The sequence below is a fragment of the Schistocerca gregaria genome, chromosome X (assembly GCF_023897955.1).
Source record: "Schistocerca gregaria isolate iqSchGreg1 chromosome X, iqSchGreg1.2, whole genome shotgun sequence".
NCBI lineage: Eukaryota > Metazoa > Arthropoda > Insecta > Orthoptera > Acrididae > Schistocerca > Schistocerca gregaria.
In genome coordinates, this window is record NC_064931.1 from 446,921,687 (window position 1) to 446,941,136 (window position 19,450).

Sequence of the window (19,450 nt, forward strand, 5' to 3'; positions counted from 1 at the left end):
ATTAGAAAATTACCAAATGACCGATTGAAATCACGAAACCCGATTGGGAATGACAGTTACATAAGAGGAGAGGATAGCTTCAATCTTACAGACGCTCGGAAAAAGAAATGGGGGAACTCAGTTAGTAATTATTACCTTATAACTGACTCCTCAAAAGCGCTAAAAGTGTTCGGGTTTGCTAGGAAAGACTGGGTTAAACTCAACCGTATCCGAAGTGGCCATACTGGATGCAAGGCCACGCTCTACAGGGTGTTACAAAAAGGTACGCCCAAGCTTTCAGGAAACATTCCTAACACGCAAAAGAAGAAAATATGTTATGTGGAAATGTGTCCGAAAACGCTTACTTTCCATGTTAGATCTCATTTTTTGGTTTCTCTTCAAATCACTTTAATCATGGAATGGAAACACACAGCAACAGAACGTACCAGCGTGACTTGAAACACTTTGTTACAGGAAATGTTCAAAATGTCCTCCGTTAGCATGCCTCCACCCTCCGTCGCATAGAATCCCTGATGCGCTGATGAAGCCCTGGAGAATGGCGTATTGTATCACAGCCGACCACAATACGCCCACGAAGGGGATCTACATTTGGTACCGGGGTTGCGTAGACAAGAGCTTTCAAATGCCCCCATAAATGTATGTCAAGCAGGTTGAGGTCAGGAGAGCGTGGAAGCCATAGAATTGGTCCGCCTCTACCAATCCATCGGTCACCGAATCTGTTGTTGAGAAGCATACGAACACTTCGACTGAAATGTGCACGAACTCCATCGTGCATGAACCACATGTTGTGTCGTACTTGTAAAGGCACATGTTCTAGCAGCACAGCTAGAGTATCCCGTATGAAATCATGATAACGTGCTCCATTGAGGGTAGGTGGAAGAACAGAGGGCCCAATCAAGACATCACCATCAATGCCTGCCAATACGTTCACAGAAAATCTGTGTTGGAGACGTGATTGCACAATTGCGTGCGGATTCTCGTCAGCCCACGGATGTTGATTGTGAAAATTTACAATTATGAGTACGTTGGAATGAAGCCTCATCCGTAAAGAGAACATTTGCACTGAAATGAGGATTGACACATTGTTGGATGAACCATTCGCAGAAGTGTACCCGTGGAGGCCAATCAGCAGCTGATAGTGCCTGCACACGCTGTACATGGTACGGAAACACCTGGTTCTCCCATAGCACTCTCAATACACTGACGTGGTCAACGTTACCTTGTACAACAGCAACTTCTCTGACGCTGACATTAGGGGTATCGTCAACGGCACGAAGAATTGCTTCGTCCATTGCAGGTGTCCTCGTCGTTCTAGGTCTTCCCCAGTCGCGAGTCATAGGCTGGAATGTTCCGTGCTCCCTAAGACGCCGATCCACTGCGTCGAACGTCTTCCAGTCGGGACACCTTCGTTCTGGAAATCTGTCGCGATACAAACGTACCGCGCCGCGGCTATTGCCCCGTGCTAATCCATACATCAAATGGGCATCTGCCAACTCCGCATTTGTATAAACATTACACTGACTGCAAAACCACGTTCGTGACAAACACTAATCTGTTGATGCTTCGTACTGATGTGCTTGATGCTAGTACTGTAGAGCAATGAGTCGCATGTCAACACAAGAAGCGAAGTTAACATTACCTTTCTTCAATTGGGAGGCGGTGAGTCGAGGAAGTACCGTACATAGTGATGAAACTAAAATGAGCTCTAACATGGAAATTAAGCGTTTCCGGACACATGTCGATATAACATCTTCTCTTTATTTGTGTGTGAGGAATGTTTCCTGAAAGTTTCTCCGTACCTTTTTGTAACACACTGTATAAATGGAGATTCGTAGGTAGCTGAAGCTGTGAATGTGGAACACCCGAGCAAATCCTGGACCACATCAGTAGAAGCCCCACCTCGAGCTATGAAGTGGATCCAAGTCCAGGACATCAATTTGTAACCAATAGCTTCTAGTCTCGTATGATACATATCATATTTCTTGATATCATATCACACTGACCACTTGCATGTATAAGAAATATTTCACCCACTATTTCATTTTTTTAAAATGTATTTGTATATATATATTCCTTCGCATTGTAATGACAACGTTGTATATATGCTGCTGGCATACCAAACGATAAATAAATAAAATAATCAACAGATGAAAGTTACAGCTGCGTAGCTTATTATACGGACAATCTCGGAAGTGCTGTGCATGTTTATCTGCACCCACGTGTATTGTAATTGTGTCTCTTGTCACCATGTGTCTGTTTCTTTTTACAGCCAGTGTTTTGTGACTTTCAAAGTAAGTATGTAATGGTAATTAATATTAATGATGCGTAACAATATTCTGTTGAGGGCACCACATTTCTGAACACCATGATATTTGAACATTTAAAACTTAAAATATAACAATTTTACTATTTGCGAAAATAATGTATGAGTCTATTTTTCCGAGGAAAGGCAATCTAGAACTCTGCTCACGTATATAACCATTATTTTAGCGCAGTAGACTTACGCATATTCGCCAGTTATAGGTTTACCAGTTCCAAGATGATGGCTGATAAGAGACAAATTTCCTGAAAGTGATGGTTCTAACGGTTGCAGCTAATGAAATAAATTTAGCCTTTTTTATTTAGTGGCACCACCACAAACCCCATGATTTAACAGTTGTTTCGAGTATGGCGTGAAATGACGGTCGAGTCTTATTGGCAGTAACACAATGACACTGAAATTCAGTTACATTACTTAAGGGTCGGTTTCAGAGTTTCTTGCGAAATTCATTCTCATATCAACTTCTCATTATAATTAGTCGTATATGCCGTCTAATTTGGACAAAACTTTCTTGTACTTATTTCATGATGTAATCTGTAAAGTAGCAACTCTTTTAAGTAGAGTCAAGCTTTAGTCTCTAATCATCAGGTTCCATATTATCTATCCATGTCCAGATCTGTAGTTACAGTGTTAGTAAGTCCTTCATGTGAATTATTTTCTGTCTTTTGGCTAGTTTTTAATGTAGCATCTCATCTCTAATTTTTGTAAATGAAATTGGTATACTAGTTTACACATTTGAAGTAAAGATACAAGGTACGACTTTATCTGAACACACCACCACATTCTTCGGTCATGTAAAAGTGGTTCCAGAGTACTGTTTCTCACGACGTACATCATTCCCAATAAATAGTATTTCCCGTGTTAGCGTTTTCATTATGAAGACGGATGCACCTTATATAGTTTGATGAATTCCCTAGTGATTAAGTAAATCAAACATTTCAGGCGTTCTCAGCCTATGAGGCAGTTTCTAGATCTTGTAGACCTACCACAGACTACTGGCCACAGTCTGGTTCTCGCCATCTTCCCTAGTCTTGCCGACGTAATTTAAAAAACATAAATTTTCCTGTCAGCAACCTTCGAAGGGTCTACCGTAACAACTTTCACACGTGTTATAACGTTGCCGACGTCACTCATTGGAAACTGTTATTCTATTGTTACGGTAAGTTATATACGCTGCGTTGCCTTCTGTTGACGTGGAAGTCGGCTTCAACGTCACTACTGACCAGATAACTCCGTGTGTATTTCCTGTGACAACTCGGGTTTTCTCCATGAAAGATACAAGTTTTACTATTTACGTTCGTTAATTGTTTCAATAAAGCTATTTCCCACGTCGCTCCTAATGCTCTAAATTATAAGCGATTCAAAATGTATTTTCTTCACTTCAAACTTCCGGACTCATACGCCGTGATCGATGTGTAAAACTCTCCCCTGACGTTTCGTCTCCGACTGCTGGATGACATCCTCCGCGGTAACAGGAGAAATGCAAAGGGAACTCGAGGATAGGCACTACAGAGGGCGCCACTGTCCATCACGTGGCGTCGGCTATGAGACTGTCTCTGGTAACGCCAACATTCTCGATTGAAAGTAATCCATCGTCACGTTTCCGGTGCAGTGCTGACATACAAATTTTATCCAGTTTAACACCTTCCTCTTTTCTGTTAAAATTATTATGGTGTTTATCATTCTCGATAGCTTCAATACATGCGCGCATAATAATGCGAGGTTTTAGATATGACGATCGTCTCGCTGAATTTTACTTCATGATTACCTTCCTGGTAAACATGTTCTGCTACGGCCTATTTATCCGTGTGACGCTAGCGGGAGTTCCTCTTATTTTCAACCAGACGGGTGTTCACACTTTTCTTTGTGGTATTGATATAAACCTGTCCACTACTACAAGTAATTTGGTGCAGCCAAAGGATGCCGAGCATCTTATGTCGTTATTTGAAGGATTATCGCTGGACTAACGACAGTCGTAAGCCATTTTTTACGGTCTAATGGTTCCTTTAACTGTGATTTTGAAAGCATTAGCAAAGACTAAATGAAGTAAGACCAACTTTCTGGAAGCAAACTACGCTCGTCTTCTTGCAGTCAGTACTGTGTTCTATGTAGCAGCGAAACGTATTTCAGTCACGAGAAGCCGACAAAGTGCGCTATTATGTCGCAAGAAAGACAGTTGATGACACACGTCGCTTTTTATTTTTAAAATGGCATAAGACAAACCTTGTTACACTTAAAGTGTATTTGTTATTTCCTTTTTTGAGTCCACACAATGTAACATACCGAATATAGTTCTACATACCGAATATAGAAGTTCTACAAGTTTGGAAGGTAGGAGACGAGATACTGGCAGAGGTAAAGCTACGCGTACCGGGAGTGAGTCGTGCTTCGGTAGCTCAGTTGGGCAGTCTGCCGCCGGCAGTGCTGCGAGGCGGTCACGCGCAGATCGCTGCTGGCGAGGCGCTCACGGTGTGGTTGTGTTTACTTCGGCCGCTGTAAGTGCCGTTTTCCCTTCTAGACCACCATGGCGCACAACTATCGGAAGAAGACACTACGTTTCAACTTTTGTTCCGACTTCGTCCGACCCAAGGCCCTGGAGGTAGAACGATTTATTCGCGATGAAGTTAAAATACCACCAACGGATCTAATTGGTATCCACTTGCCGATAGTTAGCAGTACCGTCTACGTCAAAATGATCAACGATGCGGCGTGCGACAAGGTGCATCAAGAGGCAAAACGTGGACTGCGCTTCTGTCATTCCGACGGCAACGTCGGACCCCTTACCGTCGATCACGCAGGTCTCGGCACACGGACGATAAGGATTTTCGAACTGCCGTTAGAACAACCTGCAGACGTCGTCATCAAGGCGCTCCGTCCCTATGGCAACGTTCTGGAACATGTCGCCGAAATATGGGTACAATTTCAGACCTATCCCGTTTTAAATGGTGTTAGACGGGTCCGCATCGAGTTGCAGAAACACGTGCCTTCCTATCTACGTATCGGAGGCTGCCGTGCCATTATAATGTACTACGGCCAATCTCGAACCTGTTGCGGTTGCGGGAAAGAAGGTCACCTACAGTCTGAATGCATTCAACGACGTGTCGCGCAGCTCCCGTTGTCGGAAGCGTCCGTCACACCAACGATGACGCCCTACCGGTCACTTACGCAGCTGCTCTTGCCACGTCTACAGTTTCGTCCAGTCCGTCCCCCGGTCCTTCCGATCGGCACGTCCCACCGTCCCAGTCACCTATGGACGGTGTGGACGTCCCACCTGACGACCTTGCCACCGAACAGGCTCCCGCACCGGACGCTGAGGTGAACAGTACTTCTTAACAACACCTGTTTGACAATTTCATTGTACCCACCGACGCCTTCGAACCAGGTCGACGCTCTTCCTTGCCGTCGTCCGACACTGAGGAACACGTGCGCAAACAACGCGCGCCACGTAGGGGCAAACGCCGTCGCCGTTCACCCACGGGCCCTCAAAGCGTCGCCACCCACCACGACGAAGACGACACCCAACCAGCCGACATTTCCACGCAGAGATCGGCGGACAACTTTCACGATGAACAAGACGTTTCACAGGACGGGACCACTATGGTGGTCGCCACGCACAATGTAACGATCGGTGCGCCGGTTGAGACGCCTGTCTCCCCGCCGACAACTCCTGATCTCTCTCACCACGACGCAATTCCCATGGACATTGGACGGACCCATGGCACAGGAGCATGGCCCGACGAGGTTGAGGAAGAGACGGCCCCTCCTCCGGATGAGTTGCCTCCACCGGACAAAGCTGCTTGTTAATATCAAAAGCAAGGCACTGCAGCTGATGGGACGGCACTTCCTGTCGGTGCCCTCCTCTTACTTCCCTTGGTGATGGTAGATGCGCGTCCACCACCGCTGAAACAAACGTACCGGTTTGCCACACTCAACATCAACATGATAGGCACTGCACCCAAGCTGCAACTCCTATGTGACATGCTTCAGGCCTCTGAAGTCTACGTCGCCCTTCTTCAGGAAGTACGCGTTGCGACACTACCACCAGTGTACGGCTACGACTCATACACGTCCACATGTGGTCAATCAGGGCGTGGAGTAGCTTTCTACATACGCGAAGGAATCCCACTCAAGGACACGACAATCCTTCCCTGTAGACGAGGCATGGCTGTTACAATCTTCGACACGCACGTCATCAATATCTACGCTCCGTCTGGCTCCTCGAACCGTCGGCAGCGGTCCACTTTCTTCGGACATGACGTGGCGCCCCTGTTTTCTGGACGCTATGATCGCCTTATCATGGGAGGCGGTTTCAACTGTGTCCCCCATCCGCATGACCAAATGCCTGGATATTCGCCGTGCCCGGCGCTTCTCAACTTAACCGAAGATTTTCATCTAGTGGACGTTTGGGAGAAAATTCATGGCAATACCCCCGGTTTTACCCATTATACAGCACATTCTGCGAGCACACCGGACCGGTTTAATGTCTCTGCCCACCTTGGCAATGACGTCGCCCAAGCTGAACGGTGGCCCCTTGCATTTTCGGACCACTGCACCGTCATTTGCTCCCTGGCTCTGCCACCTCAGTCAGTGTGGCGCAGCAGAGGTTACTGGAAGCTTAATACCTCCCTCCTTAAAAATCCACACTGCCGACAATGTATTGCCACTACATGGACGTCTTGCGAAAGACGCCTTCCGCAATACACATCCACGTTCCATTGGTGGCTCAAATGTGCCACACCTGCGACCAGAAAGGCCTTCATACAATGTGGCAAGGAAGCAGCAGCATGGCATCGAGACACCACAAATTATCACTACGCCGTCCTCCGTGAGCTAGATGTGCTCCCTCCATTAACTGACACCCATAGGGAACGACAACGTACCAAAGCTCGTCTCCTCTCTCTTCAACGTGCACGACTGCAGGGCGTCGTGGTGCATTCCCGACGACAAGACCTCCTCCACGACGAAACCCCATCCACAATACATGCCGCATCCGACCATAGTCATCGACGTCGACTTTTCCTCCCCAACATCACGACCTCCGATGGTGTTCACCACGCAACACAGGCAGCGGTGGTGTCTGCCTTTGCTGAACATTATCGTCTATTTTATGATGATGAACCGATGGCGACGCCCATTCCTGATGATCTCCGTATTTCCCCTGATCGGACCCTCACCATAGCGGAGTCAACGTCCATGATGTCTGCAATCACCGCAGACGAGGTGGTAGATGCGATCAACAAAGGGGCCAAGAACAAATCATTCGGACCAGATGGTCTCCCGGTGGAGTTTTACCGGGCGTTCACCACGTTAATGCTTCCTCGCTGGACGGAAATGATTCAGGAACTCTTTACTCCGTCCTTCCCAATTCCACCTGAATTCGTCACTGGCATTCTTCTACCTGTGCCTAAACCGAAGGGAGGGTCTCATGTCTCTGCATATCGCCCCCTTACACTACTGAATGCAGACCATAAAATCTATGCACGCCTCTTAACAGCGCGCATACGCACCGTCTTACCTACGGTCCTTTCATCTGAGCAGACTGCAGGTGGTTGTGGGGCCACCTTACAAACAGCCCTAGGAGAATGCCGTGACCTCATTGCACTGGCGTCGGTTTTTCGCCTTCGTGCAGCACTGGTATCCGTCGATTTCACGAGTGCCTTTGATCGCGTTCGACACCCATTCCTCCTAATGTTGGCGACACATATGGGGTTCCCATAACTTTTTGTCGATGCCATTCGCCGGTTACTACTTCCCGCGGTCTCTATGGTACATGTCAATGGGAGGCTTGTAGGACCGATCCCTATGCGCCGCTCTGTGCGTCAAGGATGCCCTATGTCTACTTTACTATATGTCGTTGCACTTGAGCCCCTCATCACTGGACTTACCTCTAGACTGCAGGGCCCCACTTTGCTTGAGTACACCTTTCACTGTAGGGCTTATGCGGACGATCTCCTCTCTCACACCTGCTCCTCCACGGAACTCAATGACGCCATCCAATGGATCCACCAGCATGGACATCTTTCTGTAGCATTCTTAATGTCCGTAAATCGACTATGATGCACACTGGGCGCGGCCTCCCGGCTATGGTGCCGACCCCACTCCCAGTCAGTGCCACCCTTCGTTACTTGGGTATCGAATTTACGAGCTCCACACACCGCACAGTGGCCCTGGCATACCGGCGGCTTTTGCAGTCGATTCGGCACCATGTCCGCGGTCAAGTGCACCGTAACTTAAACCAACTCCAACGTGTGTCTTATGTCAACATGTATGTAGCCCCAAAACTGGTACACGTCGCCCAGAACCTCCCAATGCCGTTACTCCTTGGCCGCCGCATCCAATCAGCCTTTGGATATTTCGTGTCGGCAGGGGTACTTTTCAAAGTCCGCTACAACACTCTAACATTGCCACCTACAGAAGGTGGCCTCGGACTCATCAACGTGCGTGCACGATCATCTGCACCCTTTGTACAAACTCTGTTGCGGCACTGGCAGGGGATGGTTCCGTCCTTAACACGCAGTCTCTTAGATATCCTCCGACCAGCTTCTCTCGATCCACCGATCAATGTGGCACCTATCTCTCCATTATTGTACCATGTCGCCAATTGTTTCATAGAACTCAGCTACGTTCCGGCCGATCTTCCAATCACCCGTCCTCCCCGTACAAAAGATTATTATCGTTTGTGTAAGCTGTAAAACCCTTGCGACCCCATGGTGCTACAGCATCCTGACATTAACTGGCGCACGGTTTGGGGGGGGGGGGGTGCATGCACCCTTTTTACCGTCGTCTGTGTCCGCACTATGGTATGTTTTAGTCTATGGAAAATTCCCGACTTATAGTCGACTTTATCGCAAAGGACTGGCCACCTCCCCTGTCTGCCCTGACTGTCAGCTCGAAGACACCGACGAGCACCGTCTTACATGCCCCCTGAAACAAAACGTATGGCTCTTCATCCAACGAATCGTGTGCTTTTACCTCCGCGCCCCGCCAACGACGGTAACCCCGGATTTCCAGTTGTTGCCCCAGACATTTCACTACCCTCTTGCTAAGCACCAAACCCTCATCTGGTTTCGAGGACAGGCTTTCGAATACGTCTTTCAAAGTAGTCCGCATACAGTCCTTGACTTCTGGTACAATGTTGTGACCGCGCATAACACCCTCACCCGAAAACCATCTTACCGACAAACTTTTGCCGGTTATCTCCGCAGCGTCTTCCTTGACCCCCCTCAAAGTTGAGATCTACCATGCCTACCTGTAACATGATGCAACACCCTTATCCACGTTCCCATGCATCGACAAAACGACAAAAAAAAAACATTTTAAAAAAAGAAAGAGGACAGAATATGTTTTATTTTGTTGTATTTAATGTTTTGCTTTTTAATTAATTTATTTATTTTTTTCTTAACTAACAGTCATTTGTATATGTTTAAATGGTATGGTACCTTGAAGAACTCTTGCATAGTGACTATATATGCACTTTTAGTTTGGTCAATACAAATTATAAAAAAAAAAACCTTGGTAGAGCACTTGCCCGCAAAAGGGAAAGGTCCCGAGTTCAAGTCTCAGTCGGGCACACAGTTTTAATCTGCCAGGAAGTTTCAAGTTCCACAATCTTCAGATATTTTAGGATAATTGGATTTATATTTTCCCATTAAGACGGAAAGAAACGTATTGGTTACTGTTCTTACCGCTTCCGACAGGAATTCTACCGTTACCTTTAGAGTCACCAACATTCACTAGGCGAGGCTTGCAACATGTAGGATAACGTGTGGTAACAAGTACCAGCAGACTTTTCTTACTTCTTCGAGTGTATATCGACTTTTGCTCAGTACATTATGTCACGTACATACCACTACTAGCACGAATCCACATGAACTCCCAATGGGACAAGTATTACACGAATTTCTTCAAAACAAACGGGAACAGAAGAAGCATGTCTAACGTGCCTACGCTCATGGCATTACAGTCGGTATCACCGCCAGCCCCACTCTTCCCTCATTTACTGGATGTCTCGGTGTTTGGAAAACTAGTCAGTTAACGTCTACGTAATACAGCATTCAACGCTACGTAGAAATGTCAACACTGCAGTCACTTGAGTTACAATAATACAGTAACCGCCACAATTCTACTCAAATTCGGTTGCGGGTCTGAAAACGAAGCAAGTATTCTAAATTTATTCACCGGGGTCTTGAGTATGAGCAACCTTCCTACTCAGATGGGGTTACAGAACAGAAAGGATTAAGCAAATATTGTAAATTTATGGGAATCATCTGTGTCAGAGATATTACGGACATTCGACGATTCAAAATCTCTCTTTTCGATCCGTTCCAAATAAAGGCATGCAAGCACGAGTCTCTCTTCAGTCATGCCTAGCTTTCCTACCGTTTCTGTATCTGCTTAAAGTTATAAATTATCATAACGACATCTCCAATCCAGTCAGTATGATGACAGCTCATAAGTTTGCTTTACTATCTGTCAAAGAATGATGGTTCATTCATTTTAACTTTAATGATCAGTCTGCCACATTTAACAGCTGCAGTACTTTAGTTTCTTCTCTGTCGATGTTTTTCCTTATTTCTACCCAACGCACTAGTAGTGTGTGTGTGGATTGCGGGAGGGAGGGTGTTTCAGATGGCCATCCGACTGGTACTTGCTATTTAGAGACAGTAAATCAATAAATTCTATCTCACAGAGAACATTATGGTCTATTGTGTGTCAAAAAATAATGCGTTTAGTGAACTGAAACAGTAAAAACTTACATTTAACAAACAGATTTTAATAATAAACGCTTTTAACATGCAGCTAAGCTTCATCCAGATTTCATTCGCTCTTTATCGGTACTGGTGCAACAACATGCATGTTATGAGTGTGTCATGGGAAGTTGCTGTTCTCATCCGTTAACGATGGTGGGTCTTTTACTTATTTCTCATAGGTGCTTACTTGACTACTATGTTGAATTTTTGTGGTTCTAGTCACAATAGTGATAAAAATTACATACCCGTCGCTTGGAGCGAATATTTTCCACCTGGCGTTGTGTACATTCACCAATGCTCTGACTGCCCCAAAGTTCCATGCCAATACGAGCATACGTAAAGGTCATCGATCCCACCGGCAGAAAGTACGTCAGGATCATCAGTACCACTGTATATCTGAAACAGCAATAATAATTTTTTTAAATGTTTTGCTAGTGTGCCATGGGACGTTCACTCTAATTGCTAATTGTATCGAGTAGCAATGCTCAGTAATAGCACTCGTACCTGCTGCATGCCATAATATTATTGAGTCTGTAGTAGCCATACGTAAGATCACAAAAAAAGCGGATAACATGTTTTATTCATAACACTTCCAACAGTCGATAAATGAAGTCTTTACATCATCTGTGTAAATTGGAGGCTTTGTTTACAGACATTTACATATATTATCTCTTAAAATTTAATAACCTGTAATCTATAGTGTCCTTAACACTCCAGGTAAGTGGTCCCTTCTTTTTCTTACTGTCTGCTGTATTATCTGTACAATCCTACCTTTCTGGGATCTTATTATAGCAAGTTTCAATAGTGATTCAATGAAGATTTAAATATATGGTAAACTAATGCTTAGTACTATTGTACTGATTGTGTAAAATCTTAATCCTAGAATATTAAGGCGATATAGTATAAAACATCAGACTACTATATATGAGGCCTATATCGTACAATGCACAGTATTTCTGACGATTAACCTTATTGTCTTCGTCAACTAATAGAAAAAAGTAAATCACAATCAATGAAGTTAGAGTGTCTCCTGGATTCATAAATCAATGTACTGAAGTCACAGTCATATCAGACTCTTAGGAATTCTAATACACATGTAGAGCTAAAATACAATTTTACGACCTACAAGTCAACTTTCAATTCCCCATAAATTAAATAGTAGAATTATTATTGATTTATGATTATCATCCATCAATAATAAGCCAATTTTACAACGCTCATTGTAGTCATAATTAGACAAATTTACGTGGCCTATAAAACAAGTACATTACTGAAGATAAATATATTCAATAACAATGAAAGTGATTTGCGTGTTATATGTACAGGGTGATCAAAAAGTCAGTATAAATTTGAAAAAGTGAATAAATCACGGAATAATGTAGATAGAGAAGTACAAATTGACACACATTGGGGTTTTATTAGGACCGAAAAAAGACTAAAGTTCAAAACATGTCTGACAGATGGTGCTTCATCTGATCAGAATGGCAATAATTAGCATAACAAAATAAGACAAAGCAAAGATGATGTTCTTTACAGGAAATGCTCAATATGTCCACCATCATTCCTCAACAATAGCTGTAGTCGAGGAATAATGTTGTGAACAGCGCTGTAAAGCATGCCCGGAGTTATGGTGAGGCATTGGCGTCGGATGTTGTCTTCCAACATCCCTAGAGATGTCGGTCGATCACCATACACTTGCGACTTCAGGTAACCCCAAAGCCAACAATCCCACGGACTGAGGTCTGGGGATTTGGGAGGCCAAACATGACGAAAGTGGCGGCTGAGCACACGATCGTCACCAAACAGTGCGCGCAAGAGGTCTTTCACGCGTCTAGTAATATGGTTTTTATTTGTTCTAATAAAACCCCATATCATTCCAAGCATGTGTGTCAATTTTTACCTCGCTATCTACTTAATTCCGTGGTTTAAAATTTATACTGACTTTTTGATCACCCGGTAACTAAAGAAGAAGGCGCTGAAAACATACATTTGTAATCGTTAGCACATGGGGAAAAGTTTAATGCTTACAAAATTATTACACCGAAGTGAACCAGCCGCATTGTTTTTGAACCTGCCTTACGGTATTGTTACGAAAACTGTCTTACTAAAAGGGATATAAAAGCTTCCATTACATGTTGTTTTATCAATTGCCATTAGGAAAAGGAAACTGATGACCACTGTGCATTGTTGGAAGTACTTAGAAGATGTAAAGTGATATGTCAGTTGACTGAAAGATAAGATACATTTGATACCTTCTTTAGAATAGAAATTCATATCTATATTATATATGACGTTAAACTGTTGCAGGTCCTGTATGTTTAAAGTTGTGGACTGATGATACATCCTAATAAGGTATGGAAGTCCTCGATGGCGAGAACCTGAAAAAGGGTAGTGATTTTTCCGACCCACCTGCATAAGTAGGGGCCGACCGAAAACGAGAGTGATGAATGTTCCACACCTTCTCCTAAACCACGGGATCGATTGCTACCAAACTTGATACATATAACGCTTATTGTCTGAAAATAAGTTCTTAACTCCCATTGGGGTTGGGGTGACACAGGAGGTGGATAGAGAGGGGGAGGGAGGAGGGAACAGACAGAGGAGGTGGAAATGAGGTGATGGACAGATACAGTAAGGGAGGAGGATAACGCTGGCGAGAGAGCAGGAGAAGGACACAAGGGGGGAAGAGGAGATGTGCAGAGAGAGGGGACAGGAGTAGATGGATAGGGAGAGGGTGAAAAGGGACGGACAGAGAGAGAGAGAGGGAGATGACATGACAGAGAGAGTGGGTAGAATGAGTATGACATAGAGAGGGGGAGGAGGAGGCGGACAGTGAGAGGTAGTGGGTGAGATGTGTGCAACATACGTATGATGCACCTGTGCGGGCGAAGCCACAGGTGAACAGCAAGTATATTTATAGAGAATGGTCAGAAATAATCTGACAATCCTGTAAGGACATTACAGGGGAAGCTGTGCTGAGAGATACTCGTAACCGATGTCAGGTATACCCTGCACAAATTCAAGCATTGTTATTTGTTGTCACAGTGTAGACTATAGCGCATGAGAGTGCTCAGCCTTTGCCTCGGGTTCGATCGTTACTTCGATGGTACCGATGTGGTCCTTTGATACAGAGCCGAGTGAAGGGTATGAATCACAAGCTCAAGCGGTTCTGTGACAGTGTACGCTGCAGATACCTCGACTTGCTCCGTCGGGCGGTGGGTTTTCGGGTTCCGCTTAATACGCTAAAGGTTCTCTGCATAAGGAACAGGGTACATGGGCACCGGGGGCTGTGTGGAAGGGGCAGGGTGGTCTTTTAGGTTAGAGAGTCTCGACTTTGTAGTGAATTTGAAGTAGATAGTTCCTGTGAGCTAGTATGGGTAGAAAACGGGAATAAATTAGTAATGGTTCGTTTAACCGCCATGATGACTCAGATGATACAGTTGCTGAACAGTTTAATGAAGACTTGAGCCTTATTTCCAATAGGTACCCCACTCAACAATTACACTATGTGATCAAAAGTATCCGAACACCCCCAAAAAGTGTGAAGTAATCCACATGAGTACTAAAAGAAGCCGGATAAACTGCGGTTACACGACAAAACACACAAACTTAAAGCAAACGAAGTGCAACACGTCTAGTAATGAGACTGCTTACACCACACTTGTGCGCCCTCTCCTAGTGTATTGTTGTGCCGTGTGTGTTCTGCGTTAGATGGAACTGACGGAGGCATCGAAACAGTTCAAGCAAGGGAAGTCCGTTTTGCACTGTCGCGTAACAGGGGACAGAGTCCAACGGACGTGATATGTGAATTGGGGTAGCAACTATTAAAACAAAAAAAAATTTCTTTTTGGCAGGATCTTGTCGTGAAATTTCAATCACCAAATTTTTTCTCCAATAGCGATAACACACTTCTGGCGACAACCTACAAGGAGAGGAAAGATCATTATGATAAAATAAAAGAAATCAGTGCTCGGACAGAAAGATTTAAATCCTTGTTTTTCCCTCCCGCCCTTCGAGATTGGAAACGTAGAGAAATACCGTGAAGCTAAGTCGAAGGGCCCTCTGCCAACACTTAACTATGAATTTCAGAGTAATCATGTAAAAGTAGATGTGCTACCATCCCGTGTCCAATTTTTGTATTTATTTCTTCGATGGTTTGAGGAAACGAATCGAAAGACACTTTCGCAACAGCATCTCTGGTGGGCCGCTTGAACGTAGGCGCGCAACGGCGTGATTGGCGAACCTCAATTTTAACTAACTCAGAAACGGTGCAACTTATCGAATTTTTCTCTAAAAATTATTTCTCATCAAATATAGCCTGCAACACCTTTACAAGCTTTTCAGAGTGCTTTTGAACATTATGTATAATACAAACTCCTATGTATGTATCTATGTACTTTCCACACCTCATCCTAAACCATTTCACCGTTTTCAACCAAACCTGGTAGGTACCACTTACGATCTGAAACGTGGCAGTGTGGGAGAAAGAACCATCTACCTCTCAAAGGAGTGTGGCGTGGGGTTTAGATAGCACCATATGTAACTGCACGTTAATGCTAAGACTACATGATCCAATATTTGACAATGAGTCACCTGCAACAAACTTTACACATCCCTTCAAGCCTTTAGGAAACTTTTCCCCGTTGACTCCACACAAAACAATGAAAGGAAAACGGTGTACACTGCATGATATTTTATTTTATTTTATTACTTCATTGCTAGTAACTCCATTAACAAGTTTTTCATACGGTATCACATTTACCACTAGACGTACCAATAAAATTATATCACTGTACGACTCATAGTTTAGGCGATGTAATGAAGTAAACACTAAGATTCGTGGAAAAGTAGATTATCTCATATCATAACACAATTTACCCAGAATTTACATATCTAGTTTTTGATTATAAAATCACCTGTAATTTGAGAATTTTTCTAACTTTCACTCGCTTACACGCTTAACATCAAACATTTAACACATTAACTTACACACAAAGTTAATAAATGTTTGAAGCTGCTTTTTACAGGGGAGTTTGGCTCTTTACAGAATCAGGGTTTACTGATTACTTAGTTTCAGGAAACAAGCACTGTGAAGCTAATTCCAACTAGGGGTGGGAATGAAATGTGTGTGACACTGAATAGTAACTCGCGAACACCTGGAGTAATTTCAACCAAATTAATTGGGTACATGACCTATTATTTGTATAAAAATACTGTGAAAGTAAGATTCCTCACTCCCACCAAGGGTTGGGGTGTAAATAAGAAGGGCAGACGTACACATTTTCGAAACTGCCCTGTTTTAGTTTACTTGAAATGCTGTTCAGTGTGGAGACTAGGTAGCGTGAATGAGCACTGCAACGACCCAATAATTCTATCACCGTGCTTCGAGACCAATCACAAATAAATTTAACATATTCTATAGAGTTGTATGGTGTATATGCAATGTATATTACATATACTTATGATCAACATTTTCTTTTAAGCCCCTGGATCGATTTCGACCTTTACTTGGTACACATTTACGTACTTCTGAACAACACAGGCACTACAGTACCGTATTTATCCGCCGATACCGGGCAATGGACTTTCAATTAAAATATTTCCCTGTACAGGATTATACATAAAAGATGTACCAGTGCAGTTTGTGGACTCATGGTTAACGACACATGGAAGTTTGGGTCTGGCAGTGATTCGTTCACGGATAGCCAAATGGTAAAGCGACCACCCGCGATAATCCGGAAATCCGTGTTTGAATCCCCGTAAGTCACAAATTTTCGTTGTCTTCATTTCATTACAAATCTGAAGGCTGTCCATATTAGCAGCTGCGAGTACCTTTCATGTATTTTGTTGAACTTGGCAGAAGAGCCAACACCGTTTTACTAGAGGAGGCCGAAATGCACGCGTTTTAGCTCACGCAGGCTGGCGTGAGGAGGGAAGGACTGTACTGACGTAAGGTCTGGAACATGACTAGGAATTAGAATTCAGAAAGCGGACGTAGCTAGTTTGATACTTAACTTTAATCCATTAATGATGAACGTCGCTCTTGAAGGTACATGAGTCACAATACTATCTGTTCAGATTACAGTAACTGAATATGGCGCCTTGCTAGGTCGTAGCAAATGACGTAGCTGAAGGCGATGCTAAACTGTCGTCTCTGCAAATGAGAACGGATGTAGCCAGTGAACCATCTCTAGCAAAGTCGGCTGTACAACTGGGCTATGTGCTAGGGAGTCTCTCTACACTAGGCCTGCCGTGTGGCGGCGCTCGGTCTGCAATCACTGATAGCGGCGACATGCGGAACCGACCTATACTAACGGACCGCGGCCGATTTAAAGGCTACCACCTAGCAAGTATGGTGTCTGGAGGTGACACCACATATCTCATTGAAAGTGTCCGTAGCAGATTTCAGGCCAATCGGATATGGTACTGGATGGTCTTGTTTTTGAGACTGTTTTCGGGAAGTATTTCTTTGAGAATCACATTATTTTTTTTTTCAAAAAGACCAGACATAATGTCTCAAAGTCTCTAAAAAAATTTCCGTGCTTCTTTTCGGATACTGCCTCTTGGAATACACAGGCAATAGGCTATAGCGGGAGAGATAAGGTAGAGGGAATGCTCTCTGGATTCAAAAATTTCCTGTAATATAATATAGGTCGAGCAATAAACTTACGAGGAGCTGAATACGATGAAAGGTGGAACGTTGCATTTAGCTGATTACTCAAACTGTTGTTAAGGAGCAAAATTTCCAGAACGACAGAAAAGAAATGATAACAGTATCAATGAAATCGATCAAGCGTGTGCGGAACATGACGTATCTTATTCAATCCATGCACAGTGTATCTATCTGAAACACATCGGGTTGAGCGAACTGTGACATTTAAAATGATGAGAAGAGGGAAGTGGGAGCACGCAAAGGCCAGCGAGGAATTAGGTACTGCAGCAGTGACAGGAGTAAGGGAAGGTAAAATGAATGAGAACTCGTAGGAAACAGACCGATAGCAATTACAAACAGATTACAAGAAAAAGAAGAAGAATACCAGCAATATGCTGAATAATATATTCAGAAAAAATCGAAAGTGTCCTCTGTGCTTTCAGCCTGGAAGCAATCTCACGGCGTCAATTAAGGGGCTTGTGACATGACGTCAAACGTTGATGTGAAGAGTGTATTACGAAAAAAAATCATTCTACAGAGACTGTGCGATACGAATCCCAAAAACAGGGGAATTTAAGCCTTCACTCTAAAATTGTCTGTTTTATCAGCACTGGGATCTTTACCTGAAGTTGCAACTGGGATGATGAGAGCTAGCAGCAACGCCCAAGTGGCTACCAATGAGATAGTTGAAAAGCAATAGTATGAACTGTGCTTTATGAAGAGAACAATGAATTTGCTTTTGTATCTGAGAACGAATACAGGACGGTGGAAAAGGTAAATAATTCTCCTTGAAGAAGGGCCCTTGCTAAAGACGACATAATTTAATATGTAAATAATTAAGCAGCTCACCATTTCGTTAAGTTATCATGGTAAATATTTTTAACATGTGTTGAGCATAGGAGACGTTAAGAGCATGTAGTTGTCTGCAAACACATAAGAGCAGCATACATATAAAAAGTACGTTAATGTAGTGTATCACTTCCATGCCTTTGGCAATTCACGACGTTCTCTATAACCAGTACGGTATTTCATCAGCTCTACAAACAGTAAAACTAAAATACGTTACAGTCAAGTAAATGTCAGTGTGATCTTCTGTATCTGCGTTTCTTCAATTCTAGATTACCCCACAAGTCGGAGCATTTACCTCGTAACGACAGTGTTACAACGAACGCTACTGAATTACAGGTAACGTTTAGCGTAACGGGTAAAGCTTCGATTCTACCTGCTATCCTTCGCTCACCGCTAAATATTTAACAACATGTGTATGAAACTGCCACACTTTAACATTAAACAGAATACCATTTAAAATAAAACTGTTAACTGACAGAGTAATGTATATCTCATTTTAAGCTGGAAAAACACGTAGTATTAGTTTTAGGTTTTCAGTGAAATGTAAAGAAAAAGGAATCGGACAAAAACAGGTGAATCTCCAGCAGTTAGAATTAAGAATGTTAACTCTTATTTATTGGTAAGCCTTCTTGCGGTTGGTTTCCGCAAAGTCACTCTGAAACACAAGTTACATTACTTCTAGCCGGCAGTTCCTAAACTCACCCATTTGCATGTCTGTGGTAGCAAGCTACATTTCAGAAGGAAGAATTAGAAATTAAAATCAGATCTTATGGATTTTCACCGTGATGAAGTAACAGAGCGATTAGATTTCACAAAACATAATGAGTATCGTGTACAGGTAGAAGAAAAATCTGTTCATTCACCATAATCGACAGATAT

At 43.6% G+C, this 19,450-nt stretch overlaps 1 protein-coding gene across 1 annotated transcript in view; it reads right to left on the bottom strand.

Moving 5' to 3' along the window:
- Nucleotides 1-19,450, bottom strand: part of LOC126299155 (tachykinin-like peptides receptor 99D) — a 1,430,543-nt gene that overhangs the window by 356,900 nt on the left and 1,054,193 nt on the right. Inside the window, exon 4 of the mRNA XM_049990921.1 lies at nt 11,316-11,466. Within this exon, the coding sequence (XP_049846878.1) occupies nt 11,316-11,466 (151 nt within the window). The remainder of the gene's footprint in view (nt 1-11,315; nt 11,467-19,450) is intronic.